We start from the raw sequence: 20,091 nt of genomic DNA on the forward strand, positions 1-20,091 counted from the left end.
CACGTTCTGGACCCCAACACTTCTCCAGCGTCCTGCGGCCATCACCCTCTCCAGCTCCCTGAGTCTGACCGCGTTAGGTACGTCCTCTGAGCAGAATCACACAGTCTTTTCCTCTTGCAATGACTCATTTCATGGAGCAGAATGTCCCCAAAGTTCATCCTTGCTGTCCGTATGTCTTCTTTCAAGGTTGAATAATAGCCCATTGCTGATGACATTTTTTTCCTATCTGTTCAACTGTCAGTGGGAACTCCAGTCATTTCCACCTCTTGGATACTATGGAAGATGATGCTTGGATATACAAATACTGTTTGCCCAGTGTGGTGGCGCACGCCTTTAATCCCAGCCCTTGGGAGGCAGAGGCAGGTGAATCTCTGTGAGTTCGAGGTCAGCTTTGTCTAGAGTGAGTTCCAGAACAGCTAGGGCTACATAGAGAAACCCTGTCTCAAAAAATATAATAAAACAAACAAAAAACCAATACTGTTCAAGTTCCGGCTTGCAGTTCTTCAGACTGTACATCCAGAAGAGGAATTACTGGACCATATGGTGATTTTAATTATTTTCAGAACTTCCATACCATCTTTCTTCCATCCTTCCTCTCTTCCTTTCTGGTAGCAGTAGTGATGACTGAACCAAGGGCCTCAGGCATGCCAGGCAAGTGCTGTACCACAGAACTACAGCCTCAGTCTCTCCATACTAGGCTATAATATTTTACATTCCTATCAACAAGACACAAGGATTCCAGTTTCTCCACATCTTCAGCAAATTCATATTTTCTGTTTTGTTTTGGTTTTGGTTTTTTTTTTTGGTTTTTCGAGACAGGGTTTCTCTGTGTAGTTTTGCGCCTTTCCTGGAACTCGCTTTGGAGACCAGGCTGGCCTCGAACTCACAGAGATCCGCCTGGCTCTGCCTCCCGAGTGCTGGGATTAAAGGCGTGCGCTACCACCGCCCGGCGTATTTTCTGTTTTATTGATGCTTTTGTAGCCACCCAGTGGGGCTGAGGTGGTAGCTTGCTGTGGTTCCCATTGGTGCTTTCCTGATGATTGGTGATGCCGAGCATCTGGTCACGTGCTCACAAGCACATCTTCTTTGGGAAGTGTCATCTTGAGTCCTTTGCCACTATATTCTTAGTATTTGACGTCAGCTTTGAAAACTTCGCAAGAATTGGGAAGAGAGGAGTTGGTACATGGGACGGTTAATGCTTTACCCAGCACACACTGCGGTAAGGGACTGAGTCTGAGGCATTTTGAAGAGTTTAGGCAAGTGACAAAGACCGCTCAGACTAGAAATGGCAGAGAAGGTGGCAAGGCAGAGGACACATGTGAGCCAGGTTTTGCCAAGCTGGCTTCTTTTAATCTCTCCTTCCAAATAGGCCAGTGAAATTCACCTGGCAGCTTTCGGCTGTGACAGTTTCATGAAATAACCCTGGAAGCAGCCTAAGCCTATTATGATTCTAATATTACCAGAAAGGAACATGCCAACAGAAGAATAAGGTGTACATTCCTCTGAAACACTAAATCTTTCACTAAGGTATTACATAGTCAAAAAAGTGTGAAAAGCCTTTCAAAAGGATAGCTCTCACACAGTGCATTGAAAAACTGGTGAAATCCAAGTGTGATCTTCTCCAATATTCAGCCACATGTGTGTCTGAGCTAAGGACACAGGTACCAGTCATGAGTTCATTCAGACCTAATAAGTCAGATCTCAAGCAGCTGGGCATGGTGGTGCACATCTTTAACGCCAGCATTCAGGAGGCAAATGCAGACTGATCTCTACGGATGTGAGGCCTTAGTGATCTACAAAATAAGTTCCAGGCTAGTCAGGGCTACATCGTGACCCCCTGCTTCAAAAACAAACAAAATAATAAAATAATTTTAGAAACTGAGCCAAAAAAAAAGGTCTCTGGGCATATAGTAAAACAAACCATTGTAGAGGTAGCATGGACTATGACCCAAAAAGATTGGACCCCTGAAACCATGCAACATAGAAGATGCTTTGCGGCCAGGAATGGTGTCAAACGCCTTTAATCCCAGCACTCGGGAGGCAGAGGCAGGAGGATCTCTGTGAGTTGAAAACCAGCCTGGTCTACAAAGTGAGTTCCAGGACAGGCTATTACCTAGAGAAACACTGTCTCAAAAAAACAAAAATATAAAAACAAAAACATGCTGTGTAATAAACATTTAAATTAAGGATAAAAGGGGCCAAGACTTTTCACACTGCCCCATAAGATTTGAGGAGAAAAGGGAAGTAGAATTTCTGAAAAGGAATGTCCTAGCTGAGAAATGGACCCCAGATGCAGCCCAGAGTTAGCTGGTAAACTTGGAAAGCAGCAAAGGAGAAATCAAGATCAGAAGAACAAGATACAGGTGCAGCAACAGTCTAGTTAAAGTTCCAGAAGGGGAAAAATTAGGAAGAACCAAAATGTGAAGAAACTACAGACGACTTCGTGAGAGACACCTACTCTTAGATTCTGAAGTCTTAACCAATCACCCAAAGAAATTCCTACCTAAACACACTAGTCAAACTGCAAAACAGCACACACACACACACACAGAGAGAGAGAGAGAGAGAGAGAGAGAGAGAGAGAGAGAGAGAGAGAGAGAGAGAGAGAGAGAGAGACCCTGAAAGCATCCAGGAGGAAAGTACAGATCTTTCTACTTGGCTGCTAATAAGTGGACAGCTGCCTTCTCCATGTAACTATGGAAGGCGGGAGACAATGGAATGCCATTTTTAATGAGCTAAAGGAAAATAACATTCATCCTCCATCTAGCAAAAACAACTTCCAAGATGTTGGATGAAATAAAGAAATATTTAGAAACATATCATTAGGGAGTTTGCTATGAGCATACCTCCCACATAATTATTTCTTATGCACATTAGCATGAAGGAAATTGACCTCTGGAAGGAAGAAAAGGCTGGTCAAGAAGAGACAGGCACAAGAAAACAATAATAAACTTGAATAGAGTCTAAGCCAATGTTGACCATACATCATAAAACACTTCATTTAAGGAGCAAGAAAAAGTTTACTTGAGCTTAAAGTGCAGTATGGAAATGGTATGTGTATTTGGCATTTTCCCCGGGGCTGTGACAGAAGAAACTTAAGGATTTATTTTGGCTGGAAGTCTGAGGACAAGGTCCATCACAGAGAGGAAGGCGTGGCTGAGAGAACGGCTCTGTGGTGGCAGAGTGAGACTGGTCACACTGCACCCGATTCAGGAAAGAGAAGCAGATGGGTGTTGGTGAGCAGCTCACTTTCTCTTTTTTATTCAGTCTAGCCACACACACCCCCGCCCCCCACGCCCCTATCCCCGGTCTGTATGAAGGTGCCACCCACATTCAGTGCTTGTCTTCTCTCTTCAATTAAGCCTCTCAGGAAACGCCCTTACAGACCTGTGATGTGTCTCCTAGGTGATTCTAAGTCTCGTCAAGTTGACAATGATGATGAACCATCACAGTCTGTGAGCCGGGGAGGAGACAATAGAAGAGAGAGCATGAGAAGGCCCTGCACTTACTTATTCCGGAGGAAGTTAAAATTTGACTAATCACAGAATAAATTAATTAAATATGAATATTAAAATTTCTAGGTTAGCACTTAAAAGAAGAGAAACATGGTTGTTAAATTTCAAAATAGGGGGAAAAATCAAATTGGGGCAAGGATGTAGGTGATGCCATTTAATACAAAAGGGGTAAAGATGAAAAAATGATCTGCCTATTACCATGATTAACTGTGATTAAAAGCAGATTAATTATTAACAAATAACTGGATTTTTTTGTTTTCTTTTTTCTTTCTTTCTTTTTTTTCAAGATGGGGTTTCTCTGTGTAGCGCTGGCTGTTCTGGAACTCACTCTTGTAGACCAGACTGGCCTAGAACTCAGAGATCCACCTGTCTCTGCCCCCCAAGTACTGGGATTAAAGGCATGCACCACCACCACCTGGCTCAAATAACTAGATTTTAACTGGGTATATTTTAAGCTGTGTTTTTACACCAAACATTTTTTAATATTTTGTCTAATATTCATATATTATGAAAAAAATACATAGAAAGCTATGGCTTCCCTTCCATAGAGCTGCTTTGTTTTTTAGACAGAGTCTCATGTATCCCTGCCTGGGCCTAAGCTTGCTATGGAGGTGACCCCACACACACACCTTCTACCCTTGGATCCTGGGGACTGAACCCAGGGCTTTGTGTATGCTGGACAAGTACTCTACCAACTGAGCTAAACTCCTACCCATGTACCACCTATCTCGTTTTTTGCTGGTTGGTGGTTGGTTGGTTGTTTGGGTTTTTGTTTTGTTTGGTCCAAGATGCTCTGTCCAAATGTGGTTAGCACACACATATTACTTAAATCTCTTGTAGGGAAACATAAAAGTCAAGTGAATAACAAACCATTATAACATACACTCCGAAACTAACACAGCTGTACCATCCACAGACCCCAAAGAGTCCACCATGGATCAGAACAGCAGAGAGTGTACACCTGGGTCACGATGCTGTACCGTGTGAGGCGCACATGCCATGGTGACTTCTCCCGCACTTACCAGAGAATGACTAGAGCTTGTTTCGGCAACGGCAAAGAAGAAAGGAATACAGCCTTGTCTCTCCGTTAGGAGAATTTTCAAGTTGTGGTGACGGACTTGGTTTCCAAGATCAACACATTTATCTTAATTTCAGCAAGTCGAGCTGTCTAAGTCGAGACATGGCGTCTCTCCCTGGCAACACGCACATGGCTGAAAGGTCTCAGCCCCATATTACTCATTCAGGGCACCCAAGGCCTCATGGCTGTCCTGTCTTTTTTTTTTTTTTTTTTTTTTTTTTTCCTCTGTGTAGCTTTGAGCCTTTCCTGGAACTCACTCTGTAGCCCAGGCTGGCCTTGAAATCACAGAGATCCGCCTGTCCCTGCCTCCCGAGTGCTGGGGTTAAAGGCGTGTGCCACCACTGCCCGGCTTGGCTGTCCTGTCTTGAAGGCACAAACACCTATGTCCCGAGAACCAATGGGCACTGGTTAAATCTGTTTTCTCTTGGAAAAACATGAGACTACAGCTTAGGGATACTGAATGACTGGATGCAATGGTTTTAATGTGAGAGGGTTCGGGAGACTAGAGAGAGGGACAGAAGAATGGCAGGGGTAGGGACAGAATAACAGACCTTAATTGGCCTTAAATTCCCAAGGCTTGGGGTCCCTCATCCAAGCTAGCTGATCACTAACTCTGGACAGGAATGAGCCATGTAGACAGTCTAGGTTTTGTTTTGTTTTGTTTTTCAAGACAGGGTTTCTCTGTGTAGCCTTGGCTGTCCTGGAACTCACTCTGTAGACCTGGCTGGCCTCGAACTCACAGATCTGCCTGCCTCTGCCTCCTGAGTGCTGGGATTAAAGGTGTGCACCACCACTGCCCAGCCAGGATAGTTTTTTTGTTTTGTTTTGTTTTGTTTTGTTTTGTGTTTTTCTGAGACAGAGTCATACTATGCAGCCCAGGCTACCTTGACCTTCTAATTCTCCTGCTCCAGCCTAGAGGGTGCTGAGATTACAGGTGTGCGTCGCATTTGAAAATCACAACTGTCCCATCCTGGTTAACTGTGCTCTGAGGCCCAGCAGTCACTGAAAGACTGCACTAACCCTACAAGGCAGGATGCCCTGTGACGGAGGGCTTCAATTTTCCCCACTAACCCCTTTTCCTCTACCACAAGGCACATCCATTTTCTACAATTCTTCAGGTAGAACTTCCAAGGGCTGCGCAACAAGTAACCTTAGCGGAGCCAGGAGCTAGTGAAGGCCAGCTGGCCTTCTGTCCCACTGCTCAGTGTGCGTCCTGGCCACTTGGTCATTCACCCCATCTGACAAGTCCACAACAAGACACTTAGACGGGGATTGGGAGCCTAGCCATCTACTGCCCAGGCCTCATGACATGTCAGTCCATTTAATGCAGTCTAGTGGTGAGTGAGCAAGAACTGGATATAGTATAGATACCACGGTGCACCAGGAATCACAGAAAGGAGAGGTCCACAGATATTCAGCCACTGGGAGAACCTGGCTCTTCTAGTGATCAGGTTGCCCTGAGCCCTGACCAGGGCACTCTGCCCAAAACACAGCAAGCCTGATATACCTACCTGATTGAGAGATTCCCTCCCAGCAATCCTTCCTAGATGCAGAGCCAGCGAGGGCACCTAAGAGGAACTGGTTCCTCCATTCCCCTTCAGGGAGCTCAGGTTACTAAGCCCAACGATCCACAGGGCTCCTGCTTTCCCAGAGACCCTGTTTCCCAAAGGACAATGCCCACAGCCAAGTAGACTTTTAGATACCGCCCTCCACTTTCACCCGCTCCCTGTCCTTTCTCACCGGAAAGCCCGGTGAGGCGCTCCAGGGCAGCTGAGAGCAAAGCCCCTCTCCAGCCTGTCCTCGGCGAGGTCCCGTTTCCCAGAAACTAAGATCCCAAACCTGCCAAATCCACATCCCCCTCCAAGGACACATAGTCGCCACAGAAGATCCAAGTTAGTGACTGGCGTGAGTTCAGTTTGTGTTGACATGAGGTCATCTCTAAAACACCTTTAATGAACGGACTCTCCCAGCAACTTGGACCTCCTCTCTTTCTCAGCTGGAGGGGAAATTTTCCACTCTCTGAGGAAATCCAATGGCCACTGGCTTACGTCGTCCTGGCTGGCTGCTCACAGTCCTAGGAGTAGAATGCCGGGCCTCAGCCATGGTAGGAAAGAGCTCCGATCTCAGCCATATCCCCAGCCCTGCCAGAAACCTCCATGTCAATGCCCTGTGTTGCCACTGAGGGGCCAGGTAAGCCTAGTCCATCTCCGGGCCTCAGTCTCCTCCCCTGTATGTAATCATACCGTCTATCTGGTGTGAAGGCAATGTCTGGGAAGGGCTCAGGACAAAACCTGACGTAAAGTGCTCCTAAAAGTGAATGCACAATAATAATAATAATAATAATAATAATAATAATAATAATAATAATAATAATAATGGCAAGGGGGGGATATACAGGCCAGTGGGATGGCTCAGCAGGTAAGAGCAGTTTCCTTAAAAACTGGTGACCTGAGTTCAATCCCTGAGTGTGGCATGGCGAAAGAGAGACCTTCACCTAAGGTAGCACCTGCTACCTCGGGTCCCTCAGCATTAGACTCTGTCCACTGCTTCTTCACTTCCTGCTACTGCTCCTTAGGGTCTCTGGAGGGCTCAGAAATGATAACCCAACATATGGCCTGTGGTAGTTTGAATGTATTTGCCCCCCATAAGCTCACAGGGAGTGGCACTATTGGAAAGTGTGGCCTTGTTGAAGTAGGTGTGGTCTTGTTGGAGAAAGCTTGTCACTGTGGGGGGCGGGCTTTGAGGTCGCTTAAGCTTCTCTCGCTTGGTGTCACAGCCACTTCCTGTGCCCTTCTGATCAAGATGTAGCCAGCACCATGTCTGCCTGCACACCGCCATGTCTGTCTGCCATGGTGATAATGGACTGAACCTCTGAAACTGTAAGCAAGCCCCAATTAAATATTTTTCTTATAAAAGTTGCCATGGTCATGATGTCTGTTCACAGCAATAGAAACCCTAAGACATAGCCTTTGGCATACTCAGTACTTTAAAAAGGACACTGGAAGGCCTCCACACCAAGGTCCCACTCACTTTTTCTCTCCTGTCCCCTGACACTCTTGTCCCTTCTGCAGCAGGCCGTACACACGACACGAGCTCCTGAATCATTCCAGCTTGCTTCCCAGCTCCGTTATCTGTCAACCCTCTCTGCTTTATTATTTTAACATGCTTAGATATTATTATTATTTATGCTTCATTATCCTCTCGGCTTTATTAGCAGCAGCACCAATTATCAGAAAATCCAACTTTTCAAAAGCCAAAATAAATGGCTTTCTCTGTGCTCACTACTAATATGACACCAGGCCCAACAGTGAAGTCCCATGTACACAGGGGCTCAACTACTCCTTCTAAGGCAGCTCAGTCCTTAGTTCATAGACAGGGAAGAAGTTCACGGTAAAAGATGAGGGTGGTAGCAGGACCAGGCTGTGTCTGGCTTCCCCTTTTCTTTCTGCTCTATTCTGAGCTAAAATGACAACAGATGGTTCAGTGGAACCTAAGAAGGTTTTGGCATCAGGGAAATTAAAAACATGCAGAGAGAGGGGAGGAGGGAATGGATATGGGGGTGGGGGTGGGGGGTTAGGGCATGTCGGGATGTAAATTATTGTGGGGTACCCCCAAATCCCCTTTGGACGGTACTGCCCCCAAGCCAAACCCTCACGCAAACACAGAGCACAGCTGCCATGGGAATGTCACATGTCCCTCCTCATTTTTCAGCCGCGAAGCTAAGTGGAGGCTGGCATGTGGCCTTACCTGAAAGCATAATTTTTCCTTTCATGCTTCTCTCCTAAAAGAAAGGGATTCCCCCGTCGACGAGATTTGCTCAAGCTGTTTCTGGAAACAGCCATCAAAGCTCAGGCAGCGGTTCAACTATGCAAGCCTCCAGCCCATTAGGACCTAACCCATGTGGAAAGGATAAATGTGAGACTGCAGTGTGTCATCTGAGCCGTCGGTGACCATCAAAACCACAGCAGAGTTCGAAGTGAGTAGAGGAAAAGCCAGAATCTGGTTTAGGCCAACTATACTTTTCCAGAAGATGAAATTATTATTATTTTTTTTCCTGTTAAAATGCAGTAGGGCTGGGAAGGCAGATCTCTGAAGCAGGAGCCGGGAGGCCCTCAGATTGGAGCTCACTTCTCTTCCCCGAGGGCAGGGAGGCGGACAAGTAGAGCTGGGCGGGGTAATGAGAGACTGCTGTGCTTCCTAAGCCCCAGGGGGCTTCTGCTGTTTTGTATATGAGGAAGGTAAGATCAAAAAGCAAGACTCCCCCCCCCCCTTTAGTTTTCCAACACGTAAACTGAAAACAGCACTCACCATCCAAGCCTTTAACACTAACTTTCTAGAAAAACGTACCAAGCTAAAACAAAAGAGAAGTATCTCCCTTTCCAAAAATCAAAGACAAACCTTTTCTGAATCTCTAGATCAACTAAAACTTTACCAACCCATATAATTAATTACCTAGCGGCTACATTCTCTCCTTATCTAGCCCTCCTGAAAACAGAAGAAAAACTCAACCGCAGCAGCGTTTAGTGCAGGTCACAAAAGCCGGGTGGCGGTGGCAGCGGCGCACGCCTTTAATCCCAGCACTCGGGAGGCAGAGCCAGGTGGATTGCTGTGAGTTCAAGGCCAGCCTGGTCTACAGAGCGAGATCCAGGAAAGGCGCAAAGCTACACAGAGAAACCCTGTCTCGAAAAATTAAAAAAAAAAAAAATAAAAAGCCAGTGGCTTCCGGCGCTGCCACCGGCTTCCGATAAAATGCCGAGGTGCCCCTACATGATATTACTTTACTGAGCTGTAGAGAAGGTGGCCTGTGTGCGATGTGACTGCCTGTGGGACAGGGACAGCCACCTGTGACCAGGATGCCTAGCAAGAAGGCCTGGAATGGCATCATCACCTGAGACCTCAGAGAGGTGGCCGGCTCAGGGATGTGTCCTCAAATCCAGGCTCCCTGAAAGCTCGCGGGGCAGGAAGAGGCATGTGGGCCGTGGGCCTGGAGCCTAGAAAGAGGCTGGCACCGAGCGTGGGCTCCAGCGACACTTCTCCTCTCAGCCCGGGCCCCAACCTGAGAAATGGGGGCGAGCTGCTGTGCGGAATTCTCCCCACTGTGGAGGTTCCCATTTCCCAGACGGCCACCGGGAATCTAGCCCCTCGGAGCTCTCTCCCCAGCCAAGCCAGCAAGCCCAGATCCAAAGTCCCAAGGCCGGTGTTGGGGGTGGGGAGCAGCCCAGAGGGTACCCAGCCCAGCGAGACCTGGCCTGGTACCCTTCAACTCTGGAGGTTCCTCCTCCAGCTCCCGCTGGCCCGGGATTTAAATGATCCCGAGGAAGCGGGGAGACCTTCAGCCCCGCTCCACACCGCAAGCTGCCGTGACGACAGGTGTGCCCCGCACTCCCTGCAGGCTAGTGTCCCCGGCCGCCGCGCGTCCTTCGCTCTCGCTTGGCTACCCGGGGCGCGGGGTACCCCTTACCTGTGGCTCTGGGGGCGGCCTCAGCCTCCATGCTCCCGCTCAGCTGGTACAGCGTCTGCCACCCTGTCGCCCTCTACCCCCTCACCCCCACGGCCACCACCTCTCCACCTCGAGCTCCCTTGGGACAGCCCCGCCCCTGCCACCTCCCTGGGGGCTTTCTCCGGTTCGTTCTTGGCCTCCTGCTGCAGGCGCTCTTTATCTCCTCCCCGGGGACCACCGCCCAGTAGTCTCCTTAGCAAAGCTTGACTCCACAACGTTTACAAAGAACTGTGTCTCTGCTCCAAAAGAGTTTATTGTCCTTGAACTACCATGCACACAGGTACACACCCTCCTCCCCAGTGTCCCTATGACCAGCTGGCTAGAGTCCCTTCACCTAGGCCTGTACTGGACGGATTTTCCACTACGGCTATGTGCAAAAATCATTTGCGTGAACCCTTTTCAAAAACTTTGCATGACTGAAAAATAGCTAAAATGTAATAAACGCGCACCTAACGGCAGGGCACCCACGCACCTTTTCTGCCCACGTCAGAGTCTCTCCAACAGTCTCGAAACTGTAACGTGCTCACGATTTATCAAATGCTCCAACTGGCGCTCACATGTCAAAGCAAAATTCAATGTCAACAATTTTTCTCCAGTATACTCAGCCTGTTTCAAAATACTGCTTTGGCAGATGCAGGGGTGAATGATTTCAAATTTCACCTTCCAACCGATTGTGGTGGAGACATGCCTACAGTCCCAACTACCAGGGAAGCTGAAGCGGGGAGGATTGAGCCCATTAGCTGGAGAACAACCTGGGTTAATTCAAAGAGATCCTGTCAGTGGCATTGGGGTAGTAGTAACTGGACACACAACACAATTCCATGTTGGGTGAGTCGCAGGCTAAGAAATTCTTTTCAGAAATCCACTCTGATGAAGCTGAAAGCAGGATTCCTTTTGTTTGGTTGGTTGGTTTTTTTGAGACAGGGTTTCTCTATGTAGCAGCCTAGACTGTCCCGGAACTTGCTTTGGAGACCAGGCTGGCTTCGAACTCACAGAGATCCACCTGCCTCTGCCTCCCAAGTGGAACAACAGGACATCCTAATGGGAGGTGAAATGCTAGGAGCCATTCACGGAGGGGTCCCAGCAGAGGATGTAAGGAGTTGGTGGGAGACCGAGTGAGCCAGGACATGGTGGTGATGAGAATCTTGCAGCCTGACTAACTAGCAGCCAGAGTGTTTCTGTATTTATACGGAATTTAATAAGCAGAGATACATTCATGTTGTTCCAAAACATAGATCATATCATTTTTGGTTTTGGACATGTGTTTCTCTTCCTCTTGCTCATCTTTTAGTCATCATTAATAAATTATGACAGAACAGAGTTATCATTCCAATAATTTTCCCTAAAGTTTTGACATCATTAATAAACAGAGTTATCATTTTTACTCATTAACCCTATAAAATCCAATTTTTAAGAATCTAGAGGCAGATGACAGCCTGGTCTCAGGCTGGTAGCTTTTGTAGGTACAAGGACATTAGACCAAAACAAAATCTCCAAACCAACCCGGGCACATTGCCATGTCCCAAGCAGTGTATTATTAACTCGTAATGGTCAGAGTGCCCAGGAAAAATCCTCAGGCCAAAGCTGCTGCAGTTGTTATTCAAATTGTGGCATAATGCACTGTTTTCATTTTATATCTTTATAGAATTTGTCTCTATGTCTAATCCTGGCATTCTGTTGTTCCTTGGTTATATGACACCACAGTGGCTCTGCATGTACTAACTCTTCCAAGAAAGGGAGGTCCTGACATCTCATTCTTTTATCATCTTTCCACTCCATTCTTTGTTCATCAATATAAGTCTCTGTGTAGGGCTGAGTAACTTCAGCTAATCTAACTTTGTTGCTGTGGATGCCACATAATTGCCTGAGTGTACAGTGGGAAGGGGCTTGCAATGTGATCTGTGGCCAACTCCTCTAGCCCACCAAGTCTTGTTGGCCTTTTTAAGTTTACTTTGTTTTGAATATCTTGTTCCTGAGTAAGCACAGGGACAGATGTTTCAATAATATCTCATAGCCTGGCTTCTTTATGTGTGTCACAACCTCCAAGGCATAAGGAAGACCTTCAAGTAGATAAGGATATTTCCCTAAAAGTGGGAGGGGCAGTATGTTCAGGACTTTCCTGGGGAAGTTTGGAAGCAGAACTCCTGGGAGAAGGCATAAATGATTCATACGAAATTTTCCATCAATCCAATATCCCCAAATTGTGCAAATATTAAAAGTCTCCCAAGTATGCAACGGGTAGAGATGAAAATCAAAGGTGGCACAGCGGCCATGATGTGACTCAGCTTTGCTGGATCTTTGTCAAGCAGCTGTGCTGGCTTTATGACTTCTGCCATTCCATTCAGACATGGCTGTGCCAGTGAAATACTTCAGGGAAGCTCTTTGAGACAGGAAATGAACTACTCAAAAAAGCTTCAGGAAGTCCCTGAAACTGACCAGATTCACTAGGCCCCTCCTTCCCAAGAGTATATTTTCACTGCCTGGGGGGCCGGGCCCCCGGGAGCACAGGGCTCAGAGGGAATCCACCGAGTTGGGCACTTACTAAGACTTTTCTGTCTGAGGGGGTTAAGGGAAAAAGGCACTCACATACTCTCTTGATGGTTTCCTTCAGACCTTTTCTTTGTTCTTCTTTTGCATTTTCTATTCTTTATTTTCCTGGTGATTTCCATCTCTCATTCTTGATGTTTTCCTTCTAACTCTATCTTTATTCTTGATGTTTCCCTTCTAGTTCCTTCTAACTCTCTCATTCTTGATGTTTTCCTTCCAACCCATTTTAACTCTATCTTTATTTCTTCTCTTAGAGTTTATATACCCCAGCAAAATCTTTCAGGCAATATAAAAATTACAGTGTGGCTACACTGTTTCTCAAGTGAATGATTGCAACGAATACAAGTAAAAAACAGCATGTTTTCCATATCCCTTAACATGATGAAACATGTTTCAGCTATGTTGCACCCCAAACCTGTGAACACATCTCCCAACATTAAGATTAGAATTTAAACTAGCTAGGCTACTGGGACTGAATTGTTTTTCTTTCTTTTCTTTTCTTTCTTTTTTCTTTCTTTTTTTTTTTTTTTTTTTTTTTTTTTTGGTTTTTCAAGACAGAGTTTCTCTGTGTAACAGTCCTGGCTAGTTCTGTAGACCAGGCTGGCCTTGAACTCACAGAGATCTGCCTGCCTCTACCTCCTGGGTGGTGGGATTAAAGGTGTTCGCCACCACCGCCAGGCTCAATTGTTTTTCTTAATCATTAACCTAAGCCACAGTCCACACTGCTCCTCAATAGAAACTCATGTGTTCTAGCTGTGTGACACTTTCTTGTTTTATTTTTTATCATCAAAACTCTATTTAAGCTAACATTATTATTATCAATAAGACAGTAGGAGCTCAGGAAGGAATCATCTTCATAATAATCCACAGATAAAAATGCCCAGTAGAATGAGATGTTTCCATGAGATAAACACACTGCATTACAGGCAGTGGGGATCTCCCCACACCATTCACACCAAGCCAGATACCAGAGAAAGATAGCAGCAGCAAACATGTAAAAGCACAGCAGAAGCAAAAAACACTCTGGGGTCTGTGGTCTTGGAGCCTTGCCTATCCGAGATTCACGCATCAGGGATTTTCCTCCTGGTGGGCTGACACCCAGAAGTCAGTTGCTATCTGCAGGCTCCTCTGACATGGCCATGGGCAGTATATAAATGGTAAAGACTGCTGAGAGTCAATTTAGATTGCCTGGAAGGAGGAGAGAGAGACCAGCAAAACTGCCTGAAAGTAAAGACTGGCTAAGCATCCTAGAAGAGGCGCAGACCAAATGAGCCACCTGGAAAGGACCCTCTCTAACCCGTCAGCTGCCTACAGGCTGTACAGGGTGTTGCAGGTTTCTAGCGTTTGTGAACTGTCACCTGTGCTGGGGTGAGCTTTGGAGACAGAGCTTTGTTTATTTCTGCTCCTGTTAGTAACCCTTCATCCATAGTCCTGTAAGTAACCCCAATAAACTCATCAAGTCCAAACTGGTTTTTCTGGTATCTGTCCTTTAGTCGGTTATCAGTCACCTGTCTGGGTGAGTAGAAGTCTGTTTACACAACACTGTCCTGAGAGAGAATGGGTCAGTGTTGGTAAAGGTGCTTGCTGTGAATCTTGGTGAAGTAAATTCAATCTCCAGAGCCAAGATAAAAGTGTCCTCTGACCTTCCCATTTACATCATGGCATAGGTACCTATGCATACAATAGTAATGTTTTAATTAAAAAAAATGGCTTTTATTATAATTTGAATTATCTCCTTATACACATACACATAGATAAACTTCCATACTATATATGCTTTTGTTTGCTGTTTCTACACCATTCACACCATTTGAATTGCCATGGCTTAACCATGTACTTGGACTTCTGAGACTGTGAGCCCCAGAACCAGGCAAGGACTTTCCTCCAAATGGCTTGCACGTTCCATTACAGATCTAACACTTAGCAGCTATCACAAAAGGCTCCTCCCTTCTACTAATTACCTTAGGATGACTGCTTTTTGGTCAACACAACTTTTTACTTAGGGCACATGCTGGTCTCATATCCAGCCACTTCTGAGGTCTGACGATGCTCAGAAGTTATCATAGATTTCCCAAGCAGACAATCGGGTTGTCCACAAATGAGTTGCTGTATTTCCAAGCCTTCTTAAAACAGACTCAGCCACTTAACACTCACTACTGACACCAAATTTGCCCTGGGCCCTAAGCCAACATAAAGGAAAAATGCCATTTATATCTGTGTCAAGTGGAGAGGCCCTGCAGAGACCCAGCCGTGTGTTTGATATGGTCTCTGTGTCCCAAGAGGACTCTTAAGTACCATACTATACCCTTCATCTGGCCTTAGTTATCAACACAGGAACTTCCTCTGTGTTAAGAACACAGCTGTTGAGTCATCCCCAAGGTATTAGAGAAATTCAACAGAAAGAATCCCGCCCTTAGACAATGGGCCTAGCAGGCCCCTGGATTTGAACGAATAAACAAATTCCTGTTGCAACAGTTGTTTCTATTTAGTGAGGGAGATGTACTCCTAATAAAAAGGAGCGATGAAGCAAGGGTTAGTGGAAACGGGGAAAATGTGACGGACAAAAAGCGCAGCGGACAAAAAGCGCAGCGGAATCTTTGTCCGGCGGCCCGTGGTGGAAGAGCAGTACTTTCTGGTGTAAACGACCAGGCTTGCAGGAGTTTGGAAACACGGAATAACGAACAGCTGCTTCTTCATAGCTCACAGAGGACATCAGAAAATACACTATCTTAACGGGACATGGTGGTCTTATAGGACTGAGGGAGCCAAGAAGGGAGGATCCCTTGAGCCTAGGAGTTCAAGGCCAGCCTAGACACTCCATGTCAAAAAGAAAGAAAAACAGAAACTCATTCTCCTCTATATCAGTTTCCTATTGGATGCTGAAAATAATCCCATTGTTGTGAAAAAGCCCCTAATATCTCAGTTTTCTGGTTGCTTTAAAAGTTTTAAATGGTCAGCCGGGCAGTGGTGGCGCACACCTTTAATTCCCAGCACTCCAGAGGCAGAGCCAGGTGGATCTCTGTGAGTTTGAGGCCAGCCTGGTCTACAGAGTGAGTTCCAGGACAGCCAAAGCTACACAGAGAAACCCTGTCTTTAAAAAAAAAAAAAAAAAAAAAAAAAGTTTTAAATGGTTGTTTTGGAATGTTATTAAAAAAGTACCTAAGTACTAATTCTTAAATAAGAAAAAGGTGCTAGCATTTGTGAGCGATGCCTTCTTAGTGGGAAGTTTAAAAACCTGAAGGCCTGTGAGTCAAGAAGCTATCAGACAAGATCCGGTGCATTTAGGACCGCATTCCCAGAGACTTCCCACCATCAGTGTGTGAATCTGGTGCCTCCATGAACATACAGCAGAATTTCGGGGCCTTCCCGAGATGGGTGCTGAAGCCAGAGCCCACCTTGTGCTGTACATCAGCCGGCAGCTGCGGGCCAAGGCTGGGGAGGGGCTTGCAGTCTTTGCTTCTCAGCAAACATGGGAAAGAAATGGATAATTGATTCAGTTAACACCTGGTGGAAACCATCATTACTATGATGGAAGTAGCAACAGTGTTTGCTGTATTTATTTGGTAGGCTTTCCTGCATGTACCCAACAGAACACGGAAAGCAGTGGGGTTTTGATAAAAAATACTCTGTATCACATAATCCTTATGTGATGTGTGTGTGTGTGTGTGTGTGTGTGTGTGTGTGTGTGTGTGTGTGTGTGTGTGTGTGTATGCATGCAGGTACACACATGTATGCAGGGGTGATGCAAGTGTGTGCATATACGTAGAGGCCAGAGGACTACCTGGTGGGTATCATCTTCAAAAAGCCCACCCACTTCCTCTGAGACCTTTTTTGTTTTGACTTTTGACTTTTTAATTTTAATTTTTTTTTTTTCTTTTCGAGACAGGGTTTCTCTGTGTAGCTTTGCGCCTTTTCCTGGAACTCACTTGGTAGCCCAGGCTGGCCTCGAACTCACAGAGATCCGCCTGGCTCTGCCTCCTGAGTGCTGGGATTAAAGGCGTGCACCACTACCCCTAGCTGGCTTTTGACTTTTTAGCCCCAGGGATCCTCCTGTCTTCACCTCTCCCAGTGCTGGAATGACAGGCATGGATCACCATGCTTGGGATTTGTATGTGCTTGCTGGGAATTGAACCTGGGTTCTCACACTTCTAAGATAAACATTTTACTGACTGAGCTATCTCCCCAATCCCCAAAGTCACTTCATCTTTGGGTCCTTGAACCCTGACTAGGGCAGCGAGAGAATGAAGAAAAGACACAAGGACACACAGAAAAGCTGGATTCAGATGAAAAAGTGGGGCACGCCAGAAGCTCAGCTCATTTATTATATACAATGTACAGGGAAGGCTGACTAATGCATACAGCTGAACAGAGAGGTGGGGTGTATGTGCACTCTGAACAGGGAGGTGGGAGGTATGTGCACTCTGAACAGGGAGGTGGGAGGTATGTGCACTCTGAACAGGGAGGTGGGAGGTATGTGCACTCTGAACAGGGAGGCAGGAGGTATGTGTCCAGCTGAACAGGGAGACAGGTTAGGCTGATCTGGGTAGGCCCAGTCTTTGTAGGGGAGCAGTCCTCAGACTCATCTGGTGGGTTGGGGGGGAATATATGGTGGACATTTTCTATCACACTATCAACATCCACAAAAGGATCAAAGGAAGCATTTCCCCTCCCGCTGAGCTTCCGCACAGGAAGGCTTTGCCATCAACCTCGCCCATGGGTGAAGGCACTGGGGTCCTGGACATGGCTGTGCCCATGTCACCAGCATACATTCTCTCCAGACTTCTCTTGCTCCCTACGTCACCGAGTTGCCACTTACCTGTGAGGAGCAGAAGTCTGAAGCAAAAGATAAGGCCCCCTTCTGCCTTCACTGTGTGTTTTCCTTATACATACAAACCTATGCTAACACTTAAGTTATAAATTAGACACAGTGAAAGATTTCAACAATAACTAATCGATAATTAATTAGTAACCAATTAATTATTAAATTGAACAGTTATAAAAATATGCTGTAATAGACCAGCCAATACCGTTTCTTAGGGACATTATTAAGTGAAGTAAGAACATGAATACAAGAATTAGGATGTTTGCACAGTCCCTCTGATCACCAAGAGAGCTTCTGAGTGATGAAGGGGAAGGCAGTATACACAGAGTTGGTACACTGGGCATGGGGATGGTCCCCATCCAGACAGGACAGAGCTTAACAGGGCAAGGCTCTGTCCCACTACGTCAAAACAATGTGCAATTTGGACTTATGCACTATTTACAACAAGAGTTTTTCATTTGATATTTCCAGGCCACAAGCAACAACGGGTAACTGAATGTATGGAAGCAAAATTGTTTACAAAGAGGTTCGAGCATAATCTATTTATTCAGTTTACTGAAAATTTGTCCCAGGAATGTATACTTAAGTTTCCTGTAAGAAAAATAACGAGTTCTAATGGATTTCACATAACACGACCCACAGCCCCCCATCCAGTCCCCCTTCTATTTTCGTACAGCCTAAGACCCAAAAAATAGTTTCTACACTTATCAATAGTTAAAAAATATCAAAAGAGGGGTTGGGGGTTTAGGTCAGCAGTAGAGTGCTTGCCTAGCAAGCTCAAGGCCCTGGGTTCGGTCCTCAGCTCCGAATTAAAAATATATATATATATCAAAAGAAAACCATTTTACAACATGTCAATATTATAGGAAATTTTAAATCCAGCATCCATAAATAATCACTGGAGCAGGGCCAGGGCTGGTTTACATAGCATCTATGTACATGCCCACCGCGGCAGAAACAGCTGGAGAACTGCACCGGAGGCCTTGTGCTGCACAAAGCCAGAAGTACTTCTTACCCAGCCCTTTACAGGGACTTTGGCACTGCCCCCGCTTGGGGTACAAGGGAGTAAGAGCAATGACTCTCAAATATGAAGTGACGTTTTTTGGAGAATCAGTTAGTGCTTTGACAAGAAGCAATTTGGCTATGGGCCGTGTGACTGACAGTAGAGATAAGTAGTCGGTCTGGGAGCAGAGATGTCTGACATAGGGGAGGGCTATGTTAACATTCTTTTTGAAACGATCGCTGCTTTCTTGATGATTGATTTCTCTCCCCATCCCCTGCAGGAATTTGATCAGTTTGATGAAATTTCATTGATGTCAACTATATGATTATCAGTGTCCTATCCTAAGAGCCGTTTGGCTCAAAGACAACACACAGCCCTTTTAATCCTTTCTCTTGTTTAAGCAGGAAGTCACCACTCAACAGTAAGGAATTTAAAACAAATCCCACAAAGTTTCTTGTTTGGTTTAAAATGTGAAGTATTTGTAGTCTGGGGAGAGTATCATCTTGGCTGTCCCCAGTGAGAACACATGGCTTGCTTTCCGGTTCAGTAAGAAGGTTGCACCTTGCCCTGGAGTCAAATATAATTGCAAATATTTCCCTCTGGGGAATATCTTCTAAGGTTTTCACGCTTTCTGTGAACTCAGACATCTCCCCCTTTGCCTTCCGCAGTTCTCAGGCTTACTGTATTTCATCAGCCTAAAGACGGTGTTGCAGATCGGGGCAATTGTGAGAGACCATTTGTTTTTACAGCGGAAGAAGAAAGGACAGAGCGGAGGCCAGACCTGAAAACCCAGGCCTCTCCGAGCTCTTCTCATCTCAGAGAAAGACATGGGTTTGCTGTTGTTTGCAAGCCAGGATGAATACAGTAGTGGACACATCATTGTGACTAACTAAAATATCAGCTAGGGCCTTTTTTTGTTTTTTGGGTTTTTTTTTTTGTTTTGGTTTTTCAAGACAGGGTTTCTCTGTAGTTTTGGTGCCTGTCCTGGATCTCGCTCTGTAGACCAGGCTGGCCTTGAACTCACAGAGATCCGCCTGGCTCTGCCTCCCGAGTGCTAGGATTAAAGGCGTGCGCCACCACCACCCGGCCAGTTAGGGATTTTTAATAACTTCATTACAAAGTTAGAGAAAACATTAGGGCAAGAGAAGAAGAATTGAATTATGGGGAAAGTGAAAATTCCTTGATGCATTCCAGTTTAAGGTAAAATAAAAATGACTTGTGTCAAATCCAAAAACAAAAGCAAACAAACGAAAACTAAGAATGCCATCCCAGCATGGTAGCATGGATCCATAATCCCTACTGTTTTGAGAGGTGGGGTACAAGTATCACCTAAGTCTAAGCGTTCTGGGTTAGCTTGTGCAACCCTTTCTAAATAGTAATAATAGAGATGACAGCTTCATTATCAAGAGAGTAGTATTGTTCATAACTAGTAATTGCAGTGAAGGGAAATGCTTTCTCAAAGCATAATAAGCGTTAGTAAACAGGGTCACAGACTCGGTCACATGTTTTTGTTTGTTTGTTTTTGGAGACAGGGTTTATCTGTGTAGTGCTGGCTGTTCTGGAACTTACTCTGTAGACCGGGGTGACCTCAGACTCAAAGATCCGCCTGCCTCTGCCTCTCTGGTA

The 20,091-nt window shown here is 45.8% G+C and overlaps 1 protein-coding gene across 1 annotated transcript in view; it reads right to left on the bottom strand.

Moving 5' to 3' along the window:
• LOC128123962 (protein FAM169B-like) overlaps positions 1-10,085 on the bottom strand; it is an 84,804-nt gene extending 74,719 nt beyond the window's left edge. The window contains exon 1 of the mRNA XM_052760222.1: positions 10,055-10,085. Within this exon, the coding sequence (XP_052616182.1) occupies positions 10,055-10,085 (31 nt within the window). The remainder of the gene's footprint in view (positions 1-10,054) is intronic.
• Between the last annotated feature and the right edge of the window lie 10,006 nt (positions 10,086-20,091).

The sequence above is a fragment of the Peromyscus californicus genome, unplaced genomic scaffold (genome assembly GCF_007827085.1).
Source record: "Peromyscus californicus insignis strain IS unplaced genomic scaffold, ASM782708v3 Scaffold_4__1_contigs__length_199733344, whole genome shotgun sequence".
NCBI classification, from domain to species: Eukaryota; Metazoa; Chordata; class Mammalia; order Rodentia; family Cricetidae; genus Peromyscus; species Peromyscus californicus.